The sequence below is a fragment of the Notothenia rossii genome (genome assembly GCF_949606895.1).
Source record: "Notothenia rossii genome assembly, chromosome: 5".
Classification (NCBI taxonomy): domain Eukaryota; kingdom Metazoa; phylum Chordata; class Actinopteri; order Perciformes; family Nototheniidae; genus Notothenia; species Notothenia rossii.
Window position 1 is genome coordinate 77568521 of NC_136903.1, and position 25894 is coordinate 77594414.

Sequence of the window (25894 nt, forward strand, 5' to 3'; positions counted from 1 at the left end):
GTTTAGGTTTCTTTATAAAAAGGAAGGTCTTTTTCAGATGTCTGTAGAAATCATTTTGTGAGCAGAAATCTGATGGATTACCGTGGATGTGTCATTGGTTGTGCGCATATCTATAATATAACAATTTTTTCATTCTATATTTTATATAGACTCTTACACGCCTCAGTAGTTTGATAATACTGAGTGATGGGCTTGCATCTCAACCGTCATGGAAGTAATTATACTGTAAATAACGTTTGTCTGTGTATGTATGTGTGTTTGTCTGTGTCAGAGGGCTTGACAGCCGAGGGCAGGCAGGCATGACATCAGATTTCTTCCTCTCTGCATAAGCAGCATTAAGGAGAGAGAGAGAGAGAGAGAGAGAGAGAGAGAGAGAGAGAGAGAGAGAGAGAGAGAGAGAGAGAGAGAGAGAGATTGGGGGAGTTGACATATGATGCATCCTTGGTCGGAGGTTGAGCTGGTGAGCAATGAATCGCTGCATTGCAGAGGACATTTATTCAAGGATACATTTTATTAGGATCTTTGTTTTATCCCTTATACATCTACTGGACTTAAAATTGAGATGCCTCCCAGCGTGCATTGTGGCTCTAGGAATAGCAATGTCGGTCGATGAATGATGTCCATGCTGAATGGATGAATGTCATGAATTGTCCTGAAATTGGGTACAGTCAATCATAGTGAACACAATCCCAGGTTAAACTGTACTGTGGTGTTTGTGCAAGTCCAACAGTTTTCCATTGAAATATGTCAACATGTAATTCATGTATTGACACAACATTTTGTAAAAAACAATCATGGTTCCTCGATGATGAATTAAAATGACTTTGGTTATCCCTTTACTTTTTTATGTAGTGCCGTCACAAGGGCAAATTTCCAATGCGTCCAATTATTTTTGTTTACCAAATCACGTATAATGTACAACAGTCTCATGACCTTGATATTTATTTTTGTGTTGAATGCTATTTATGAAAACCACCGTGTTAATGGTCACACCAGAATCTGGCGTAAGAAGTTGCTCGTCACAGAGGATAGGATGTTGTTTACATTTGTGGATAACAATGCACATAAAAAAGGGGATATACGAAGCCCTTTTTTGACCCTCCAGTAAATATTGCATTATGTTCTAAACCCTGTATCTTGCTGTGAGGTGGTGCTTTATCCTTTCACAAAAACAAGCACATGTCTTCTGATGGTAGATTTCAGTGTTCCCAAGGAGACCACTGTTACTGAATTTCAAACACATTAATGGTATTATAATGTTGTTTTCCCTTTTTTTGGTTCTTCCTTCCACCATGAAGGGACAGACTTTTGATGCAATGTTATCCATTGTGGGTTGTGCAGTTAGTACTATTCAGAAAATGGTGTCAAGTACATGATGTGTCTTGAGAGACACAAGCCCATTAACAACCTGGCTGAGTTAGAGAGCACTGGGCTGATGAGGTGATGGCTCTTGACAGCAAAGGGAACACTAATTAAACCTTCTTCAATAGTAAGACGTATTTTTTAGAATGAAGGAAAACCTCCTGTTTCTTCTCATTTGAAAGTTTTAGCACAAGGTGCCCTACAACATTGGCTCAAAAACACTGCTTTTCATGACAAGAGGGACACCAAACTCAAATGTAATTTACTGTGCAATAAGCTTGACCAACTCTCCACCCTTTCACACACTACTGTATATGTTTCAGACATGCTGACAGTACATGCAATATGTATTACCTGGATATTATTCATAGTTTGGTTCCATTTTGTTTTCTCTGCCTTAGAGTAGGAGAAGATGCCTCGAGGAAAGGGGGTTGCCTCTGAGCTCTGAGATGCGCTCCTGGTACATTTGGTAATAAATGTGGCGTAGCAAAATACCCCTGAGACTGGAAGGGATATATGGGTTCAATGGAGAGAAGAGAAGAGAAATACATGAGGAAGAGGCAGTTGAGACGAAGCAAGAGGAGAACGAGAGCAAAGACAATGAGCATTGAGTTCTGTTTGGGGCTCTTTACCCTTTTGTGCCAGGAGAAAGGAGCTGTTTCCAGCTGGAAGTCACGCTCCCTGTTTTGTCACAGAGGCCTCCATTCATCACCACAACACAGAGAGGATCTGAAGAACACCATTTGGTTCAAGCCTCAAACTGCTGCTTACCTGCACATATATCAATCTGATGCAAAATTGTTCATTTAGAAATGGTTGTTACAGTGAACACTACATACAGTATGTAACTGTTATGATGGTGATGCTTTTCTCTTTCCCAATTTTTACTTTGCTGCAATATTTCTTCCTTTTGTTTTTATCTCCCTGTATCTCCATACGCTGTTACGTAGAACAATACTCAGATCCATGCAAAAGACTTCATCAAGGCACTTTCTCTTAACCTTTCACTATGCTATTACCCTGTGTTAATGAAACAGGGTGGTATACTCTTGGCCTTTCCCTGGATCAGTGTGCAGCCTGTGCTGTTTCAGAGACCTGCTGTGACTTCCTTTGCTTTGCAGTAAGACCAGCAGCATAGCTAGCCTCCATCTGCTTAATTATTAGCTTGATTGGTGATGTGTAGCGGCTCCTGACCATTCAGGGATGTTGGTATCATGGCGAGTGGTTCTGCAGGCCTGGACTTTAGCTCCTGAAGTGACAAGCAAAATTGCTGTCATGAGAAAGGTACTGAAGGGTAGGATAGTGCCCGGAGAGAAATACGTTTATACAATGATAGCATATTTAGCTGTGCTTGTGTCATGGCTCTAGGGATACAAATGCAAATCAGTTTGTCTTTTGCTTGGTCCACCACTTTGGTCCAAAGCTGTTTTACGCCCCCTACATCATTTGGTGTCGTGGTATATGTGATCAGTCCGGGAGTAAGTACTTTAATGTATTGTAATGTATACTTACTTTAAAGTTAGGCATAGATTGACATGTTGCCACAATGTTTTTGTCGTTTATTCTTCCAATGCGAGCATCAGAATTGAATTTCAGAATTATGTTTTTGTAAACTGTAAGTTAAATCAATTGGAAGACATTGCCCCTCTGCACTCTGAATGACCTTCAGGTCAAAGAATTACTTAAGTCATGTGGTTATTGAGACACACTCTAATATGGCACTAAAAGATAATCAAAACATCTATTGATTTTAATTAAGTATTTACTGTATAAGAGTGTGAATGGAGGTTAAATTAATGTCTTCAAATCCATATTCTCAGTCACATTGTGTGTGTGTGTGTGTGTGTGTGTTTGTGTGTGTGTGTGTGTGTGTGTGTGTGTGTGTGTGTGTGTGTGTGCGTGCGTGCGTGCGTGCGTGCGTGCGTGCGTGCGTGCGTGCGTGCGTGCGTGCGTGCGTGCGTGCGTCTGCTCGTTTGTGTGTGGTTCAGGCAGGGTTTGGCAGGGCAGGCAATTAAAACTGCTCATCAATGCTTTGTTAGACAACACTCAAGCTAATCCCATCATATGGCAGGCAGTGATAAGGGCATTTGCTTCTCACAGTGCCTCTCTGTCTGTCAGTCTGCAGGGAGCAGATATGCTATCTGTAGCCTGTTGTAAAGGTGAACAGAGGGAAGGCGATGGAGGCTCACTAATATTCTGATTCAGCTATAGTCAGCTAGTGGAAAAGGATTCCTAGGTGAAGGAAAAGCCTGGAAGTGCACACCAGGCTATGAAAAAGTGAAGGTTCTATGTTAAATCTTAATCTTAAAGAACCAAAAATAAACAAAATGTGATGCATTGTTTATCTATGCCCTCCAGACCGACACAAATAACTGTTGATAAATGTATATTTCTTTGACATGGCAGTAGTATTTGGTTGGTCAAGGTCGCAGTTTAAACTGAGTTTTACCCCAAAAACTCCAATTAATATACCCATCCACTACCAAAAGCTGTCACCTATTGCTAAATCAATTACATAACCTCACCGCATCCTTCACATGAAACAACTGGGGAAAATACTGCCTTGCAGCTATAAAAGGAGTAAACAGAGGATATTTTTCAATCTTTTTTTTGCCCCATCGTGCTGCGCATGTCAGCGGCCAATGATTGTGATGCGGTTGGAGAGCGTGCATGCAACTGGGGGCCTCGGCCAAGCTGGCAGGGAAGGAAAACAGATTACCATTTCCACAGTGTTTGTGTTGTTGGGGCCCTCGAGCTGACTTCTGAGCTGCTACTACCTCTGCTAGACTGGAGCTGTCAGAGCAGCTCCGCTCACGTCTGTGTCATCACCACAACTAACACTACAACTACCGCAGCATATTCAGATGAGCAGACTTATGTATCAATGCATACTCACAAGGACACGCTGAATCACATGCATGCATGCTCACAGACTCACACATGCTCAAAAACACACAGTCATCCTCACCACAGTACAACTAAACAGGTATGAAACAACCTTTTCTCTCTTTCTAACTTGTTCTCTTGCGCTCTCACACACGCAAGCTCAAACATACAGACACTTGCACCTGTGGTTTTCAGTGCTTATGAATAATTAACCCTCAAAACAAAGAGATGCTTACATACCAACACCTGAGACAAAGAAGAGACACGGATCTGAGCAACAACACATTACTACATGTTGTGGCACCAAACAGGCAGGCAGTCATTTAAAATGTCTCAGATTTAGGAAATTACCTGTAAGAAGGTCATTCCTTCACATGGTCATAAACTGTATTTGTATTGTTAATATTTGCTGAAAGTGATTGTATTTCACATGATTTTCATCTCAGTTCACTATTACTTCATCGTATGTTGTCCTAATTTCATACAGTGCCTGGCCGACAAGTACAACTGAGCTATACCAGCACCCAGTTGTTTTATTCAGTAAAATAGCTGCCATGGCTGCACACATATAGAAGATTCCACAGAATATCTGGCATTTGGCTCTGTGGCTTATGCGATTTTTAGAAGGATATTATTATTGTCACTCCCCAATCTCTGCTGTGCTGAGTGTGTATATGGTAGCAAGGGGTGATAGAGACAAGACGCCAATTATAAACTCTACATGTTCTGCAGTCACATAATAATCTGTTCTACGTGATTAGGATCACTGAAATTGAGTCGCTGCTGTACTCTCACATGATATAGTACATGCTGCATTATATAGCCAACACATACTGTATTAAAGGATGTATTTAAGTTGTCATTGGTCTGCTTAGTCTTTTGGTTTGACAAGCCTGCTGCTGCTGCTGCTGCTACTGCTCACCTGAAGACTGAACAGATTGCTGAAGTCAGCTGATAATACAGTTCTGTTTCTTGCATATCATAATTGGTGTGTTTTAACATGCTGTTCTTACACACTGTGCATAGCTATACCTACAATAACGAATACCCTGTATATATATCACATGCAAAGAAGGGCTGGGGTGGAGGGGTGGGTCCAAGAGCGACTGACTTTCAACCCCATGTGAAACCGTGTATTTGCTATGAAGTTTAATATCCATCCGTTGAATAAGTCACATATATGACTATCTGCCAGTCCATCTCGCTGTCTCTCCGTCTCTATGTTAATCTGTTTAATAATTAAGATAATTCCCCATGTTTGAGATATTTATATTTTCAAATCTTTAATCTCTTTTAAATTGATATTGGTGTACATTTTTGACATGATTACAACTTGGTGTACATACTTTATTTTGCATTCATATTGCAGAGATTCAGAATTCAACTCGGATAAAAACGTTTTTATTGAAAGGGACATAATATGAAAAGGTAACTTTTCAATGGAATCTTGGGAATTTATGATCTGAATTTATGTTCAGCATATTTAAAGATTACTGTGCTTCCTTCCAACAACTAAACAAGCATGTAATCCAGACATGCTATTTTGAGACACATTATTTAATTAATGCTTTTCCCTTTATCTTATAAGCAATGCCAGGTTTTTCTTTATTCTTTTTCTTTCAATATATATTCTTTGGAACAAATACGTCTTCATTCTGATCTGGCTATTTGGATTATAACCAATGTTATGTAGGCTATCTGCGGCATAACAGCAGGAGATGGGGAGTGCATTGTGACCGGGGGGGATTGGCTGTCAGCCAGGACAGCTATAGTGCCTGAGCTGGCACCGCTTTCAGTGCAGGTGTCACAAGGACAAACACAATTTTGTCGGAACTATAAGCTTAGTTTACACAGAGCATCTCATGCAGTAATGCAGCTGATTGCATATTCATCTCCACTTGTGTAATAAATCGAGCATTTGCATAACACTTTGCTGTTCAAGTGTCGGGCAAAACTCAACATTGCAGAAAGCACATTGGACGAGCATTTCCATATCTTTTACGTCTGCGCTTGAGGTTTTTCAAACAATATCATGCATTTAACAGAATAATAGTATTTTTACTTTTCAGAATTAACCTATTGTGTATTTTCACCCATTGGATTTCTTAAGCATTACAAAAAGGAGAGAAACTCATTAGCTTCTTCCCTTTAGAAAGATTACATGACACAGGCATTATAATCTATAGGTCTTTATTTATTTTTGCAGATAACATATATTGCAATCATGCTTTTTCATATAACACCATCTAAAGACATTTATTATATTTTTTACATAGAATATTTTACATTAGGCCCATGAAACAGCTAGAAATATACAAAACAATATTCTCTGACTAAACATTTCTATTACTTTATTATTATTATCATTATTAATATTACCATCTTTATTATTACTCTTATGTTATTGTAATTATCATTTTTACAGTTGAGAGAGATATGTGCTTTAGTTTCTGAGATAATAATATTATTGCAGAAAACAGCAAATAATATCACATTTTTTTGTTCAACATTTAGACAAACGAAAGAAAAACTCAGGTTGTACGGACATTCACGGATACATGTATTTCACAGTCCAGTTTACAACATCATTCAAGAGAGAAAACTGCAGTATGGTAACTTTATACAAAACTCACGGAACCCTTTGTCATTGCACATTTTAAATTTCACATATCTTTGAGAAAACAAAACATAGATAAAAGGAAATTACTGGGACTGATTCCTGTCGCATGTAGCTGCCACAGAAGCACAATTTATTGATCCTCCTTCATGGTAATACAGTAACATCTGCGGTCTTTCACTAAAGTCATTCTACATATATGTTTCTATTTTGCCGATCAAGCTTGATATGTAATAATAGGTTTTTTTCACCCTATGAAAAGGAGTAGTTTCAGTGGTGTTGGCCTACAGTACAAAGCATTTTGCTATGTGCTGTTGTAGTAACAGTGCTTTTGCCAGCTTCCTCCTCTGAATGAGCAAATATTTCTCTCCTATTCTGAGATTTTAAATATGCACTCGCCACAGGATAGAAACACACTATGGCCTCTACTAAAACGACTGAGTGAAGGCCATCACAGTTCAGTTACACTGAAAGAAATGATGCTAGTTGAGTAGCACACAGAAAGAGGCAACAATTTGGATCAGCATGCATTAGTGCCCAAGTACATTTATATATTTTATACTGGTTTATTTGTTCATGTTTTGTTGCCGCTTTTGTTTCAGTGTATAATAGTAGTATCTGAGAGAATTTGGTCACGTCCACCTTTGTTCCTGAGGAGGGGGTTACTAAATAGATATACAGGTAAACCGTTGGAGTCACAATAGTGGTATCCATCATAGAAATCCATCATCTAATCTCCAATCCAGCAGCCAAAGCAGTTTATTTATTCTCATAGTTTAAAATATAGATCTGAGTTAGCATTGGCTTATTGCAACAACACTTTCCGACTTAAAGAGTTTGTCAGGAGAAGAAAAATCCATTTTTTTCCAAATGAACCCAGCCAAAAATATTGTAAGCACAATGCAAATGTAAGATTTCTGTATTGGTTACATCTTGTTCATAAGAAGTGTCACCACAATTGTGCTTTTAATCAGATGCTGTATTTGCTACTGTACTGAAATGGATTTACTGTGTATAGTCAGTGGGTCAGATGTCTGCACCAATCTTACAAACGTAGTTTGATTTTGGTCCTTTTCACTCTCACATATAGAAAACGACCTACAAATGATTCTACAAAAAGATTCAGACAACATACAAAGTTATTGTTCTTTAGAAAACAAAGAAACAATTATAACAGTCTCTTGCTATGTATCCTATGTAAGTTATTTTTGCTGCTGTCAAACGTTTCAATCGAGCCTAAAAAAAAAGAAAGTTGGACGCTTCAAAACTCCATACTGTACTTGTGCTTTTCAAAGGTAGCCCCAGTCATGGGTGGTAAACATTTCAGGCAAACTGCAGGATCCTGCAAGGGGGTGATAGTCTGGCTAAATTATATTTTACACATACAAGCAGATTTGGCCTTACCTCTTGCACATTCCCATATTGTCTTTGTCATATGTTGGTCAATACTCAATTTTCACTTTACAAACTTTCAAATTGCATTTTTTTTCACCTACTACACTGCATTCATTTTTAATGTATTTGTAATGTACAAGCAAAATGCATTCAACCAATATTTTCTTTTTACAGTAATTGTAGTTTAGTAGATTAATTAATATCTTCAAAGTAGCACAATACTATTGAATCAACGCGGGCCTCCAAATTTAAATTATATATTCAATATACAGTAATTTCCTAAGTCACATTTCCTTTTTCTAGAAAGACTAACTTTTTTTGCATAATGAAATTCATAATATCACAAAAATTTTGCTGAGTAGTTTGTTTTTCCTCATATGTTTTATAACTCTGTATTATACAAATAAACAAACAGAAAAACCCCTAAAAATAACTTTAATCAGGTTGGTCTCACGTGTCCCCAGGAGGTAGGTGAATAAAAGCAGACATGGAAGTCTGGTGGTCGTTCCCAACCTTGATTATGTTTTTTCTGCGTATCGCCAGTCTGGCCGCCGAGATAAAGCCAGGCAGAGGTTTCTAGATGTAGGCTTCCTCGTTGGCAGGGGTCTGATTCTGGTTTTCTGTCTGCTGGTCCGGGCCATTTTCCTGAGCCTTCACCAGCTTCAAAGGCGTGAACATCATCCGCAGGCGCTGAAAAAAGCACAGATATCACACAGCTGAAAGATGTACTGATCGTGTCAAGATAACAATGAGACACTGTCATACCCCATTAGTAGGAACCAAACAGCTGCGAAGTTTGTGATCAAACCGAGAAGCTGTAGCAAAACACACCAGCTACGCAGCTGTGAGCTTGATGGATGCACCGCCTCTGGCTGTGAGTGTAAACTTTCTACAAGATGCTCTCAGTAAAGATTTATCATACTGTTTCCTTTATGTGATAAGTGGTTTTATAATAATAACAATAATATAAATTATAATAATACATCAGACTTATGTAACTATTTTCATACTGTAAGATTTAAAGCAAGTAAGGAGTAAAGTCTTTAATACATACAGAATAAGATAGAAATAAAACAATATAATGGAGTAGAGTAGACAATAACAGCTTTTTGAGGTAGGATTGATAATAAGTTTCACACAGACTGAGCGAGGACCAAAAAGGTCCTGTAAATCAGTTAAATTAACTAATACAGCCTGAGGTGTTGCTTAAAAAGGACACTAAAAGCCAATTTTCTTGACACTATTAATTCATAAATGGGCGAAACTTACCAAGCCCACAAAACGTAAATAAACTGTCCTTTACTTGGTAAATGTTTAAATTGTTTTGAACTATAGGCAATGTTGGACCCGAGATTCTGCAGCATAGAAATCATTTACATGCTGTATTTGTGAGCTTCCGCCTGACTGCAGAGCACTAATCAGCTGGTTGATTGCTACAATTAGACAATCAGCCATCAGCTGGTACTGCAGGATCTGACACCTGCACATCGCCTCTGACAGACTCTAGTGCACTGCTGCAATTATGGCCCATTTATTCTTTCAGCACTGGCTATGAAGCTATATCTGTCACTAGGGAACATATAGAGGTTCAGTGATTGTTCAGCGCATTGTGCATCAATGCAAATCAAAAGGCTCTTAATGCAAATGGCATGCCGGAAAAGGTATCATGTGCCATTGATGAGGATCATCAGATCAATACAAATTCAGCGTACCATTCTGCTGCATACAAATAAATGTAATTTACTGAGAACTCAGTGCTGCCTGGTGTAGCAAAAAGGCATCTGTAATTGTTCTTAACAAACCTAATTAGAAACTCTATTTTCCTAATCCTGTTATCACTGTTCTACTCTTCATGGCAATGTATCACGTCTTTACCCAGCATGCCGTGTTGCTCATTACAGTGCGGGTCGTAATGCACACAGCAAAATCACATTGTGCTAAGCTCAGCATTTCAACATTCAGTCTTTTTGCTGTTAAATGATATTCAAGGTACTACTGTCAATGCCAGCCATTATGTAAATGTTGTTATTATAAGGGAGAATGATATAAATGAATCAGTATATTGTGGTAAACATTATTGAGCTGACTGTACTAAAAGATCTACACAGCGATTTTAAATGTACAAAGTATCAGCACACTCTTACAAAATGCAGTATTGCATTGCATGCAGTATACAATAATGTATTGGAGCTATAAAATCATGCATACCAAGTAATCCACTTGAAACTCTTAACACTGAGCCTGCCTCGCTGCCGACTGGAGGTTCAAAACAGCTAATGTGTGAGAGGCGTGTGCAGTGATGGATACCCCTCCTGGATATCCATCTAGAATATTTGCCTGCACTAAACCAAACTCTCAATATTTATATGTAAATATACAGTATATATATACTAAAACTTCCTATGTATGTTTGTATTTAGATGCAGAAATGTGTACTATTTGTTAAAACTCTACTTGCTTTGTAGTATTTAAAATACAGCAAACTTGACTAATTCCACATTAATCTTACCTCTTTGTATGTGCCTTTGATTGTCAGGAACATGTAGACCATGTAGCCAGGGATGAGGAGCATGGAGGAGAGGGCCATGCACCACCCAACCCCCTGACCCCAGGCCGGGAACACGTAGTCACCCAGGGTGAGGGGAACCATCTGCACTGCACTGAACAGGAAGACTCCCTAAGACAAGAGGTACAAAGAAAGATCTCAGGACCCATCATCATCATCATCATCTTTTGACATTTCAGAAATCGAGGCCAAATTCATGGTTATAAACATGAAGACAGCAATGTACAGCTTTAGTCGAGACCTCATAAGCTTTAATATTGTCCTTGATTGGGCGTGTATCCACTGTTGGTGCTTTAAACTTTGTGCATGTTAACCACTGATAACACTTACAGCCACAATGAGCGGAGTGAAAACGACCCAGCAGAGCTTCCACCAAATACAGGGCTTGTAGCCAATCATTTCCTCAATATTGTCATAGAAGTTGTTCACACCTGGAACCACAGATAAAGCAAAGTTTTAGTTATTGTGTTGTGTGAATTCAAGATCTCAGTTCGATAGAAAAGGAGATTACTGAGACATAGTTGTGGCTTACCATAAAACCAGGAAATGGAGATGCACTCAAAGAAGACCAGGAAGAGCAGGCACATGCCACTAGCTGAGTAGTAATCAAATAGCTTGAACACGTACAGTCCACCCTTTAAAAGGAGAAAAAAAAGAAGATGAAGATAAATGAAGGTGGAGGGGTAAACGTTGAAGAAGCAATTATAGTACTGGATGTGCAGAACAGTACTAAATCGCCCAAGTGGAATAACACCAAGGGCGAGAGCCTCGACGGCTGTGGCTGGTGAGCATTAGTGACATTTCATTGGTGAGAACAAACTTGGATACTTCCTTGTGGAAAGTGTTTTTTTGTTATTGTGCAGAACAGGCAGGATCTTTGTACCTCGATTAGGCGTCTCCTTTAATAATTCCATGTCAGTCCTCCATCTCTTTTGGCTATCAGATGGTTATCGAGACCAGCTCAAGGGACCTGTTCATATTCAATGTGAACCTTGATGCATTTTAAAGTGCCCGGAGCAGCGATAAGGGAAACTGCCTCCTTTGACGCGGCTTTGCATGTGGCAGTAATAAAGGGTCTTTGAGTCTCATTGACAGACGTGACCTTGGCCTGCAGGGGTTATGTCATTTTTGTCGCTGACTTTTGGTTTCATAACTTGCATTTTTTTTTTGATTTTATTTGCTTCTGAGGGTAAGTAAATATCATTGAATGCTAATGTGCATCCCGGCAAATGCTGGGAAACCGAGAGTGAATGAAGTGCAGAACATGGATTATTCTCAGAGGAGCATCAATGTGTTCAGCAATATATCAATTTGAAATTGTGGGCTTATGGTGGCTCTTGCCGAAAGGTCCAGTGGTCAAAGCATTAGGAATCATCCTCTATGGACCATGTAGGCCTACACATTTTATGGAAATACAGCCATACAAATTCCATGCCATGGAGCAAAGTGTTAGTCCATGTGGCCGCTGAAACATTACATAATTAATGTAGGAGCACCATTGATAAATCTCTTTTAAAGGCGTTTGACATCTTCCTCTGGAAGAAAGTGTTGGACAGATGGACAAATGGACATACAAACAAACTGACCATGTCACTGTCCTCTTGTCCAGCAGACAACAGGTTAATAAGTGATATGAAGTAATTACTGTGAACCTTTGTTTTATGTTGTTCCCTGTTTGCAGATTTACACATGTTGCACAAAAACAGGAAACACTAGGAACTTCATTCTCAAAGTGTCCGGGTCTCCTAAAAATTACCCATACTACACTTGGCGAGTTAAGAGTATTGCAGGTTACTCGGTCAGCACTAGTTTTTTGTTGGATTCTCTGAGAAATGCAGACTAAATAAAGGTAAAGTCTTTACCTGTGTGATGTTGGAAAGTCCGATGATGTAAGAAATAAGGCAGACGACTGCGATGAAGATTTCTCTGCGATTTCGGAGAGCGTGGGGGAACTCGTCAACCAGTGCAGTGATGAATCCCTCCACAGTGCAGAACTGGACACATTGGGTAAGCATTAAAACGGTGTTACTTAATTTGTCAATGCATTGCTTGGTTGAAGCTGGACTATCAGCACTTTGCTAAACAAATATGCAGAAAAAACAAAAATGAGACCGATTATGTTGGAGTATCTATACCTGGCTGTCGATTCCCAGCATCAGCAACATGGAGAAAAAGAGTATGGCCCAGAGAGGAGAAATGGGCAGCTGGGTCACAGCCTCAGGGTAAGCCAAAAATGCCAGGCCAGGTCCTGAGAATAGAGAAACGTTATAGAGATGGTGTTCAAAAACGAAATGTAAAAAAAGATAATATAATGTTGGGTTCCTTTTTCAATAACTTCGTTATCCACCATTTTCAATACGGATACTTACAATTCATTTACTGTATTACTAAAACCAAAATGTCCTTGAAAGTGTGAAACAGAGTGTAAATGATGAACTTGAGTATTCACAAAGTACAGAGATTTTGCAAAATCACTGAGCAATCTTCTTTTCTCATAAACCCAGACTTCTGAAGTGTCATATAGTGAGAAGATAAAACCCTCAATTTTTGACTGGAAAAAATAATATCAAGCAATTTTAAGAGCTAATTCTGCACAATAGCAAGTTGCCTGTACCCATTGTCGCTATCGAATTTAAACATTGATTGCAATTACCTGAGGCTGCCACATCAGCGATGGGTCTGTTTGTTACATTGGACATGAATCCCACGATGGAGAAGATGACTAAGCCAGCGAACATGCTGGTGAAGGAGTTGACGCAGCAGACAATGATAGAATCTCTGTAGGGGAGAGACAAAGCACAAGGCAGCCATTGTCACGCCTATATCAATTCCTTATCAACCCGTCACACATTGTCGAGAAGCATGGGGGGAAGGGACCGTGGAGAGCCATTTTGCATCCTGCAGTTACAGAGCAGCTGAGTACATTTAGATTGACCCGTTCTATAAAATGGCAGTGAGCTCCAGCACATTTTAAATAGTTGGAAGCATAGACATTACGTTTTTTGGCTGCAAGCGGTTATCTGACTTGACAGCGGATAAGGCAGACCTAATGTCTGTGTCTATGAGTGTAAAAGAGAGCGTGTAGCCAAAAATAATGAAACGATAAACACAGCTGGAGGCTCAAATAGTCCCAAATTAGAAGGTGCAGCAGACACAATGTTGCCAGGAAACCATATATAATCCCAGAAAGACACATCTGCACAGTCTCCTTAAAACAAAAGATGTGTCAGTGACTGACGTGATACAGGTATTTAAATGATGTGGTATGTGAACCTGCAATGAAATATTATAATCACGTACCTATACACGTTGTTTTTGAAGGGATTGTAACTGCCAAGAGCGATCAGAGAGCCTAATCCCAGCCCGTAGGAAAAGAAGATCTGAGTGGCAGCATCCAGCCACACCTGACACAAAAAGATAAGAACAATAAAGTCAGATTAAGCAGTTGTAGACACATAACTGGTGCCAAGTTGATGTTAAATATAGATTTTGTTTTCGAAAAATTGAAAGATTTCCCTTGGTTTTATGGATAATATTAACTTGTTTCTCATTTCCAACCAATTGAACTGGCTGGGTCGTTCAAGCTACTGTATGGGCACAACGGCTTTTAATCTCTTGTAAACCTTTGGTGGAACTGCAGGAACTGGGAGCGATACTTGTTCTGAGAAATGTCAACACCTAAGTGCTGTTTTCTTACACTTGGTCCATCTGATTTTATCCACTCTGATCTCGTTGCAGCCCATCTTGACTCTGCAAGCCTTTGCCTTGTCTAATCATGTCCCTCCACATCTCTCTTCTAGCTTCATCTCCTTTATATCTAGAGCTTTAATGAGGTGGCCTAGTCATTTATACACAATCCTTACAAGATAAACCAGGACATCATCAAAAAATCAATATCTATCATAATGGGGTTTTGTTCTGGATCAATCTAAATACCACTGGCAGTCTTTAGCCCTCTCTTCTATACTCTATATTAAGCCTGCATCAGCATGATAAATACAAATATACATTGCTTTCACAGGACATTCACATTATATGTTTCCCTAGACTGGAAATGTAGTTGTCAATGCAATTAACAGTGATTGTTTTAGATGTGATCTTTTAGTATTAATATGCAATCACTGAGAACCTGTTTGGATAAGATTGTACTCTGTATTCACCAAGGACGTATTGCAATGAGAAATCATTATTGTAATGTTATACTATATCTCAAACAGTACATACATCTTTGCCAAACATAAAAAACATTTTTTACAGAAGAGCATACCTCAGACTCCTTCAGTTTTTCAAAGTTTGGCGTGATATAGAAGAGGATCCCATCAATTGCGCCAGGTAGAGTGATGCCGCGGCAAAACAGGATGAACAGCATGAAGTAAGGGTATGTGGCTGAGAAGTACACCACCTGTAGGACACACAGTTATTGTTAGAAAACATAATAATGTCTATCAAAGCCAACACTTACTTGTTAGACCACACAGCTATTATTTCACTTGAGATATTTGTCCTGTAGGCAACAAAACTTTTTAAGACGGGAAAACGACAAAGTTGTTCAACTCATCATGAAGAGTGTTACTGTACTGTGGCACCATCCCCACTGCACAGTGCAGCACAGTGACCTAGTCAGCCATTCCCCAGAGGCGAGATGACCCCGAGATGACAATGCTTGGGTTCAGCACAGTCTCTCTGCACTGTTTCCCTCCTTATCTGAACTCATTTTCCACTGTGCTCTCAAAGTCAACTCAGTTCAGATCATTTATGTGAAAATCCACCGCATAAGAAACGAAGTCGCAAGATTATGTCATTGAAACTGCTATGTATACACAGAGCTACCATATATTAAAAAAAACATTGATGTAAAGAAGTGAAAAACTCAAATCATAAATGTTATGTTTTATAATGTTCTTGTTCTGAGGGAAGATAATGGCTTTGTATCAGTCTAGTGGAGGTACTTGTAGTACTTAAAGTGCTGTGGGTTGAAGGGAGATTGCATGTGAAATTGTATATGTGTCAATTTAACTTACATTTTTATTTATCCTGAAGTAGTTTGAAGAAGTTGTGATCCGACCAACAACAACATATCATTGTGACAATTTTTGCATAAATGTGATGCAGGTTCGATTTTAGATGGGAATGAATATTTGGTTGTCTCTGTCCTTGTCTTTTCCCTTTACTTACTTTGCCTGTCCAGCCGACCCCCTTCCAGATGCAGAAATAGACGAGGACCCATGCAATGGCAAGCGTGATAGCCAGCGGGATCCTGATCTCCCCAGGTTTCTCCAAGCCATCAGTCATCTGGTGCATGTTACGTCTGCAGGGAAGGGTTAAAGTGGTCTTACTACAACGCACAAATGCATGCTTGATCTCATACATATAGCACGCGTGGATGTACACACAAATATGGACACACGTGTCTGGATCCTCACAAAAAGCCCTCTTCCTGTCTTCCTTACCCCACCCCTAAAGCTTTTTTAAGGCCTCTCCGTCAAGGGAAGTCTTGCTTGTATGCATGCACATCTACACACAGTTGTTGCTCTTTTAAACATTTTTTTCCTAGGGTTGGTTTGAGGCCCTTTTTTTAAGCGCAAAATGTTCTTTCTATTACAAAAACATCTGGAAAGATGAATAATAAAAGGATTTAGGGAACCATTGGATTCTCAGATCCAAAAGGCCCTATAAATCTCCGACCCTGATCTTCATTATGCACATAAGGGGCCATGACCTTTCTTTGTCGCCTGAATCTTTTCACAACAGAGCCGTATCCTTGTGATCTAAACAGATTCTAATGTTCAGCTTACTCCCAAAACTCCGCCACAGAGCTGGTTAGGTTTTTGGTGTCTGCGATGCTGTAGTTGTTGTAGCAGCGCTCTGTGTTCCAGGCATTTCCACAAGACTGCCATGGCAGCTCCTGAAATTTAAAGGAAAAAAAGGGAGAAAAATCACACAGACAGCTCTTTTTACTTTCACTACTCTCCCACCGCCGGGTCCCATTCTCTCTGGCTGTCGGGCAGCCAAGACCATGATACTCATTGAGATTTCATGCTTTTCTTAGAAGAGTGAATGCTTCATCGCCAAATGCATTTATCAATACCTTGTGTAAGGGCTAATTATGTGGGAAAGGAAGTAATAAATGTCATACTCTGTTAGGGGCTGTTCACCCTTGTATAAGAGGTGCTGGCATAAAGAACTTGCCACATACCTCAAATGGTTACTATGTAAAAAATATAACCTGCGCATAAAGGGAAGAAAAAAAACAAGAAAACATGTATGGACACTTTTGTGAAACATTTCTCAGTAGGGATCAAGTTAACTACATTCAGCCTACATTTTCAAGGTCATTTTCAAGTCATATCCTCAGTTTTTTTTAACAAGGGACCAGCATGAATATAAATTGCAAATACTCACGGTAGTGAAGGAGTTGTACAGATAGTAAATTGCCCAGGAAATGATTACAATGTAATAGATATTCAACCAGAAGGACAAGACTGCAGCAGCCATACCCACACCTAAAACAAAGGAGAGTACAGGCATGATGTTAAACTGGCTGAAATATTTGTGTTGGCATAAAACTAGGATAATAATGAATATGTAACGTTTTTATTTTGAATTTGACTTGAATTTGACAGTTAAACGACCTGGTCTTCATAAATTAGCCAGTGAACATAAAAATAATAGATATGTATTATTTAAAGGGTATTTTACCTTTGAACACGGGGGCCAACTTCCACACTCCAAGCCCTCCAATAGAAGTGTATTGACCAAGAGCCGTCTCCAGAAAGAACAGGGGCATGCCGGCAAATATGAGGGTCAAAAAGTAGGGAATCAAGAAGGCCCCTGAATGAGAAGTGGGAGGTAAAGGTGTGTCAATGAAGGTGATAAACTATTAATATTCAACATGCTCCAGATTATATATTTTCTCAAAGGTGTAAAACTGCGCTGCAGATCATCGTAGAGGTTTCTCTTGTGAGCAATTATGCACGGTTTAGATGGACATAAATACACTTAGCTTTATTTTAATCAAAAACCTCCGGGAGAAAAATCACAGGTTTTGTTGTTGAGACATTTTAACTCCTTTTGAATTATGGATACATGGAAAATTGCCAAGAATTCCTGATTACCTCCTCCGTTTTTTCCACATAAATAAGGAAATCTCCAGACATTTCCGAGTCCGATTGCGTATCCCACACATGAGAGAAGAAAGTCAAATCTCCCTCCCCACGTTTCTCTCTCAGGTAACTCCTTTTGCGTCTTCTGCACTTTCACCACCAAGGTTTTGGGTTTGTCGTTTGGCGTTGTGGTGGGCGCGTCATTCGCCATCTCTGTTAAGACGTGTCCGTCCGTGGCTTTGGTCCCGTTGGTGGCCATGGTCACTGCGAGTGTTGGATAGTCCTCACCAGTGGAGAGGAGGGGGTTTTCGAACCTGTCCAGGCAACAGCAGTTTCTCCGTCCTGTAGCCTACACCCAGCTCCTAAATACGAGCCGAGCGGAGACGAAAAATCGGGCTAAATAGAGTGTTGAGCAGCAGTTTAGCAGCGGTCCAGCGACCCTGAAAAAGAAATTAAATATGCATAAATATAAATGCAAAATAATTACTGAGAAATAAGATGTGTTTTTCTTGATGTACACGTCATTCTGCCAAGTTGTTTAGTACATCAACATCTTATAAACATTATATCAAGTCTAATGAAGGTGGAATTACTTTTCCCATTGACTGGTTTTGTCGAAGGAAAAATATATGAAAATAAACGCGTGACAAATTTGATTATCAAGGGGAGAATTGTGCTGCCCTGTGCTGCAAAACAAGTTTTACATTAGTAAAATATCATTCAAAACAATTGTAATGTATGCATCCATTGTAATTGAATGACATTTCTTCAGGGGTAAAGAAAATAAAATGTGCCCCACGAACCGTGAACCCCACGGGATCAAATAAAGACTTCTCATGCAATAAAGTCACTTTTAATTGCCTGGAGTGAATGCATGTTAGCAGAAATTTAGAGCCTGCTCTTGTCCTGGGGTCATTATGCTCTAAATTCAATGGCCCACTTCTAAAGCTCCGGTACAAGAGCAGAGCAATTAAACACATTTAGGAGTCAGGCTCGACGATAATGTCTAATGAATCACCTGGAGAGGCTAATAACTCACTGGAGCTTTTCAATAGACATTTCATTCATTTATCTGCAGGACAGGGTTAAAATATGTTACACTTATGGATTTACTTATTTATCAGCAATGCAAAAGACATTGCTACCGTTTTAACACAACATGATTTAAAGACGTTTGTGAATCAAATAAATATGTTATTAGTCCGAATTTATTTTAACTTTGTAAAAAGATAGTTAAACGAATGAAACATAAAGGCGCACTCCATTTCCTGCGTGCGTAATTGTAAAAAGCCTTATCAGGCAACAAAGAACCCACATTTTTTGATGATTTCTTCGCAAAATAAGCTATTTATATGAAATATCACACGTCAGTGTAACAATTCAGTTCAAAGAGACGGACCCCCTTGAGACAAATGGGGATTAAGTGAACAAACAAATATGTGCGCATTATTTTCCTAACCGGATTACACATTTTAATTTGATATATTTTGAACATTGTCTAGCAGGATATAAGTATCAAAAACGGTAATGACCCTCATGAGACGAGTCTGTTGCGTCGCCATTAAGTGAAATGTGGTCGCACATCGTTGGACATTGCTAGATTTGGCGCATCTGCATATGTCAAATTCAACAATGGTCTCTGTTTGTAATAAGTATGTAAACAAACGCAAATGCATAGGTGATTTTAATAAGATGCATTATGTGTGACAGAATACTTACAATAAAATGACTTAATTTTTTTCAGATTCCAGGGAAAATCCAAATTTCAGAAAAAGTTACTTCCTTGCACTTTTACCGAATAAAACCCAGGTGAAAACTTTGCATCCAACGACAGAGAGCAAAAATATGATCCTGAGAGGTGAAGATGGTAAACAAATGCGTCTTTGAGAGCGAGGTGCTGTCCTGAAAGGAGTGGTGCTGAAAGAGAGGAGGGGAGAGAAGACGGGGAAAGGAGCTGCCGCCGTCTGAGTTGAAGCGAGCAGGGACGTAACATGGAGCGCAGGATCCTCACTCTCATCTACATAGCGTCAATGTCACCTCAAAGTCGACCCTCCCCAACTCCAACATTTCCACCACTGAGATGGCTGCGGGTTTGAGAGAGGAGCATCCTCTTGTCTCAAGGTTTTATATCCTTACTCCTGAAGCTTTTTTTTCTTTTTTACATCAGCAAGTTCTCTCTTTCTTTCACTCTCTCTCCCTCTCTCTCTCTCATTCACCCTTTCTGCCTCACTCAGGGGCCAGTTGAGTTGATACATAATAACCAAACATAATAACATGATAAACAGATTAGAAATGAAAGAAGTTGTCACAAATAACACTTAAGGGACACTTGTTCACTGTTTTCATTTTCTAAACTTCCATTCATCCAACTTTTCGGAGATTAACATGAAACAGACTGTGTAAAAAGGCCTCAATCTGAGCAAACGTGAGAAGTGCAATGTAGCATCAAATGCAGCCACTCCAAAGTAACAAATAGGAAGATGCCAATGGCTGCTCTTGTTCCTGGCAAAACATGATAAGAGGGCCCCAGCCAATAAAGGGAGTCAGGGTGTGTGAGATAAATTGAAAACTCTGCTTATAATCTTCTTAGCCAGCAGTCTTCCAAAATGAAATACCCTTGTGGAACATTCCAAATGAGCAGTCTTAAAGCAGACTTTAACTCCCACATCCAGATAAATTATAAGTGTCTCACTGGGGGATTAGACTCTCAGAGGCTTTAACAGTTGAAGTTTGACTTGTGAAAAGTAGTCAGAAACCGGTTTTAATATTAAAAGAAAATCTATATCTGACAAACTCTTGATTGATATAAACTGTGAAGGTGTTTGAAATGTGTTACAAAGCGCAAAGCTGTCAGGTGACACATCTTCCTGCCTTTTTTTTGTTTGTGGCCATATAAACTTCTATTGAATGTAAAATTGCATCATGTCATGGATTATGTATCCGTTATGGATGCATGCAAATCTGGAGTGTGTCAAGAATCTACTTTTAGAAATTCCATGTTTATCCATACATTTACTTAATTTCTCCTCCTTTTCTTGCTCCTACATCCCCATTCATCTCACGGCTCGCTACCTTTGCTACCACCCTGCTTATCTGCTGTAATCTTTCCTTTGTGTCTTTTTTTCTTTTTTGTCTCCGGCCGCCATACTGTAGGCGCTGCGGTGCTGATACAGTGCAACAGAGAAGCCACACCGCTGAGAGGGAAGGAAATAACGCCCAGATGGTGAACCAATGAGGGGTGAGCTAACCTTCTGATACCAAACAAAATGTATCATTTTTAATCCCAACTGGGTGATTGGCCTGCAGGCTGTGGCTCCTCAGATGTGCAAAAAGCCTCCTGTTGGCCTGCAGCTCTCACACGAGAGGAATTCAAAATGCCACAGTGATGAGAACTGGTGGAGCTGCGCTTGTGGCCCTCGCCCCACCTGATTGTGAGCCTGTGTGCAGTGAAGCTTGTAATTACAGAAGGAGGTGGTAGTGATAGAGAGTAGAGCACAGGCAAACACACAGGCTGACAGCTGGCCCCCTGTCAGTTTCACCGCTCAGACATAGGGGACAAAAGTGATGCTTTTAAACAGTAGAGCAGATTATTGCTCATGTGAGAAAGACAAAATGGCGATACAGATGATGATGATGATGATGATGATGATGATGATGATGATGATGATGATGATGATGATGACGACGACGACGACAGTGATGAAGATGATGATGATGGATGCATTTTACAATGCAGGCGTACAGAGCCTTTTAGAAATATGTTGCCTATCACTTTCAGTATTTCTATGAGGATTGGCAGATGCTGAGGCACTTTATGTGCAACTATGAATAACAGCACTCATCACAGCAACCCACTTGTATCTCTTAGAAAACTTAAACTCAAGCGGGAATTGAATCAATGTAAAAAACATGCTTATATTGATGCACTGGATACATGTGAACTGACATACAAAGCTATTAGGAGAGACTTGTCAAAACCACATGCTCACAATAACAATGCTAACATGCTGCATGCAGATATAATCATGAGTATATTCACCATCTTAGTTTAACATGCTAGCATGCTATCATTTGCTAATCAGCAATAAACTCAACTGATCATAGAAATGTAATTCGTTTGGCTGATATTTGGTCATAAACTAAAAGTATTGGCAGGGCCGGCCCTCCCTACACGCAGGTCACGCAGACTGCGTGGGGCCTCACCTTGCGGAGGGGGCCTCAATTTATGCGCAAATGCGGCGCAATTATGCGCGCCACAGTTTCCCCGCTGCGAGGCTCCGGCGCTAACAGTTCACGAGCGTGCTCCACTTGCACCACCCCCCGTCAACGCTCGCGACACATGAGTGAAGACTTGTGTACAGCCCTGGGGAGCCTCATCACACAATTTCACATGGGGCCACAAGTTGGCCAGGGGCAGCCCTGAATATTGGGCATATTATATCATTGACCAGACGATGGTACTCTTTAAAAAGTTTAGGGAGGGCATGGTTATCTTTTAAATTGATAAGGCATTTTGCCCAAACCAACCTCATGGTGGTGCTATAGAGAAAGTCAGGGGATTCATCGTCCGAGCATGAATATCTGCCCCAAATTTGATATCAATCCTTCCAAAAGTTGTTAAAATATCGGCCTGGACAAACAAAGTTAACTTACATTGTCATCCGTATAGTCATAGGCAGCTTTAAATTAAAACACATCTCTAAAAACAAGCCTGTAGTGTTATGCTGTCACTCAGCCTTCCTAAAAATACCATCAATATACTATAATATATAAGGACATCCAAAAGTACAACTATTTGATTGAAAAATGAATCCATATGTTCTTGAGACAGTTTTTTTTACTATATGCTACTTAAGCTAACATTTATTTTTACATTGTTGTATGTTGGCACAGCACTCCAGAGCTTATGGAAATCAATGTGTGTTTGGGCATATGATAATGAGTGAGAGGTAAACGGAAAGACACACTGACAAACAAACAAACAAACAAACAAACAAACAGACAGACGGAGCTGTGTACTGTAGCTTTTCCATGTCTCTTAATCCTAAAAGCCTCTGTTCTTTTCGGGTAGTTGGGAGAGGGAAGGACTGTTGTCAGGATCAGTTATGTGGAACACTGCAGGCCAATAGGATGTGTCTGGCTCTTCATTGGTAAGTCAGTCAGGTAGGACGCTGCTAGGCCTCTCCAGAAGAGCCTCGGTGCAACGTTTCCGCTCGCAGTGTAAAGATGGAGACAAAGTGATGTGCCTGTTGCCGGGTGATTCACAAAAAGAACCCTGGGTGCATTTCTAAAAAAAGGGAGGGTGGAAACACAGCGGCAAAGTAAAACAAATACTGGCCTCCTTCCAAGCCTCCCTCTCTCTTCTCACAGCCAGGCAGGAATGTAGAAGTCGGTGAGAGAGTATGGAGGGAAAGTGGAGCCAAAAGGATCCTGCCAAGCCAGCTTATGCTTAAATGTAGCGACGTCTTTAGGCACTGCATGCTAATATAAGGTGAAGATTCAAATACCCGCAGAATTGGAAACTTGTATCTGAGAACATGTTTGGAAAAATGTAAGAATAATGTAGTAAGGCTCTAAATAGAAAGCATTTCAACGTTGATACACCCCCCTTTCATTTGAATTTGAGTTTTTTCCCTAAATCAATGAAAGAACTTTCATGGTCCAAGTATCAGGGTGTCAACCCAGCTAGAAATCTTTGGTTCTAAAAACATTTTGAGAATATTACCATTCACTGTTCTAGGAATGTTTTCAGCGGGAATTTTTATTTTGGTTCCCAGAATGTTCTTCTGAAAAGTAGGATAACGTGCTCTAAAAACATTCTTAAAATGTTTGGTGATAACCATCTTAAGATGTTTTTGATGACCTTCTTAAGATGTTTTTGATAACATTGTTAGAACATTATGCCCTACTGTTCTTAAAACGTGCTTTATCGTTCAAATTTATCAGAAGTCTTTTTATTTTATTTTTTTATTCGACCTGCAGCTAGTACAAGTCACTGTCGGTGTCACATGTACTTGAGGGGACCCAGAATCAGACTCGGAATCAGCTGGTGAAAGTAACATTTGTTTATTAGAAAAGGGAGTGGAGGTTGGTTATGGCGGCAGTGGGAAACAGTTGTTCTAGGGTGGGTAGAGAGGCCTGGCTGGTCTTGGGAGTGTGGAAGGCCATGGGTTCCTCCTGGGAGAGACATACAAATGAGTGTGAGGCAAAAGCAGGCAAAGTTGTCAAATATGCTGTCAAAAAGCTAGAGTGTCAGGCAACAAACCGTTCACGGCAACAATCCGGCAGGGAATGAGTGCAGGCTGCAGGCTTTCATAGTGTGGCTGATGAGCAGGTTGCAGGTGTGGTTGATTAGAAATTGCTCCCAGCCGTGTAGAGCAGACCAGCAGGCAGGGGGAAGAGAGAGACACAGAGTAGAAACAAACACATACAAACACTAACAGGGGTTTCAGGGACGGGCAGTGACAGTCGGTCCGTTCTTCTATATGTCTGTCGGTCTCAAATCTAAAGGGTGCAATAATGATTTATATCCAATATGCATAAACAGCGGACACTGTTTATACGCAGCCCTCACAAACCACACACGGCCAGATAGCTTATCCAACAGTTAGAACCCACATACAAGACACAACCTTTATTGTCAGAAAAAAGTGTGATTATTTTCTGATATTTTAAACATATGATTTTATGAATACTGTGGGCCTACATACCTTAGTGTGATTATGAGTGCATGTGAGTGAATATTGGCATGCAAATTAGTTTTTTATACGTCCTATCCATTGTCTCAATGCGCTCATACATCTTAAGAAAGTTATCACCAAAAATGTTAAGAATGTTTTTAGAGAACGTTATCCTACCTTTCAGAAGAACATTCTGGGAACCAAAATAAAACGTCTCCGCTGAAAACGTTTAAAGAACAGTAGGGCATAATGTTCTAACAATGTTATCAAAAACATCTTAAGAAGGTTATCAAAAACATCTTAAGAAGGTTATCACCAAACATTTCAAGAATGTTTTCAAAGAAAATTATCCTACCTTTCAGAACAACATTCTGGGAACCAAAATAAGACGTCCCGCTGAAAACATTCCTAGAACAATGAATGGTAACATTCTCAGATTTTTTTGAGAGCCAAAAATGTCTAGCTGGGAACTCACAAATGCCACCGCGTAGATGCAATATCCGCTTACAGCTTATCATGAATTACTGTACGTGCTTTTTCAAAAGGAAAATATGGTGACATCAGATTTTTTAAAACATCCTTTTCAAACAAATGCAAAAAGTTTGTTTGGACGTTGACTATGACCGTGTTAATATTTTCCATCACAGGAACGTTTTATAAAAAAAGAATAACCTCCTGAAAACATTATCCAAATGTTGCTTTGAAAATGTTCTTCTTTTGTTACCATGTAACATTGAGGGAATGTTTTTTAAAAGAACATATGTAATGTCCAAACACATCCTTAGAATGTTGCAGGCAAAACGTTCCACCTTTGTCAACATATCACATTAAAGGAACGTTTTGTAAAAAAACTTTCTGTCATCTCAGGCCTTAATAACATCCTCAAAACATCCTCTGAATGTTGCAGTTAAAACGTTATGTCTTAGTTAACCTTAAACCTTATAGGAACATTATTTGAAATAATAAACATCCTAAAAAGGTTCTTTAAACATCAGATTAAAACTTTTCTTTAAAACATTCTTAGAACCTGTAGGTAACGTTAGCCAAAGTTGTGAGAACGTTCCCCGCTAGCTGGGAAGCCAGTAGAGATGTTCAGACACTGGGTGGGTGATATATTGTCTGTAAATGTGCCATGGCATTGTTTTAACCCCCTGTCATGATCAATTATAACATCAGTGACAGAGGTTGCAGAAGGTTAGCAAGGTGCAGGAGATGAATATGCAACATGGCATTTTGAGTGGACCAGGTTAAAGGTCATTGAGAAAGAAACACTTGTTTTCAATGA

At 39.7% G+C, this 25894-nt stretch overlaps 1 protein-coding gene across 1 annotated transcript; it reads right to left on the minus strand.

The window, feature by feature from the left end:
• Window positions 1-6427: 6427 nt before the first annotated feature.
• Window positions 6428-20036, minus strand: slc6a1b (solute carrier family 6 member 1b). Its single transcript, XM_079680995.1, has 15 exons — window positions 19649-20036; window positions 17942-18369; window positions 17526-17657; window positions 17229-17329; window positions 16622-16731; window positions 16002-16134; window positions 15094-15228; window positions 14127-14230; window positions 13480-13604; window positions 12962-13074; window positions 12689-12820; window positions 11359-11461; window positions 11157-11257; window positions 10770-10937; window positions 6428-8950 (listed from the first exon to the last, which is right to left on the minus strand). Exons 2-15 carry the CDS (start codon window positions 18186-18188, stop codon window positions 8837-8839), a joined length of 1818 nt encoding a protein of 605 aa, XP_079537121.1. The 5' UTR covers window positions 18189-18369; window positions 19649-20036; the 3' UTR covers window positions 6428-8836.
• Between the last annotated feature and the right edge of the window lie 5858 nt (window positions 20037-25894).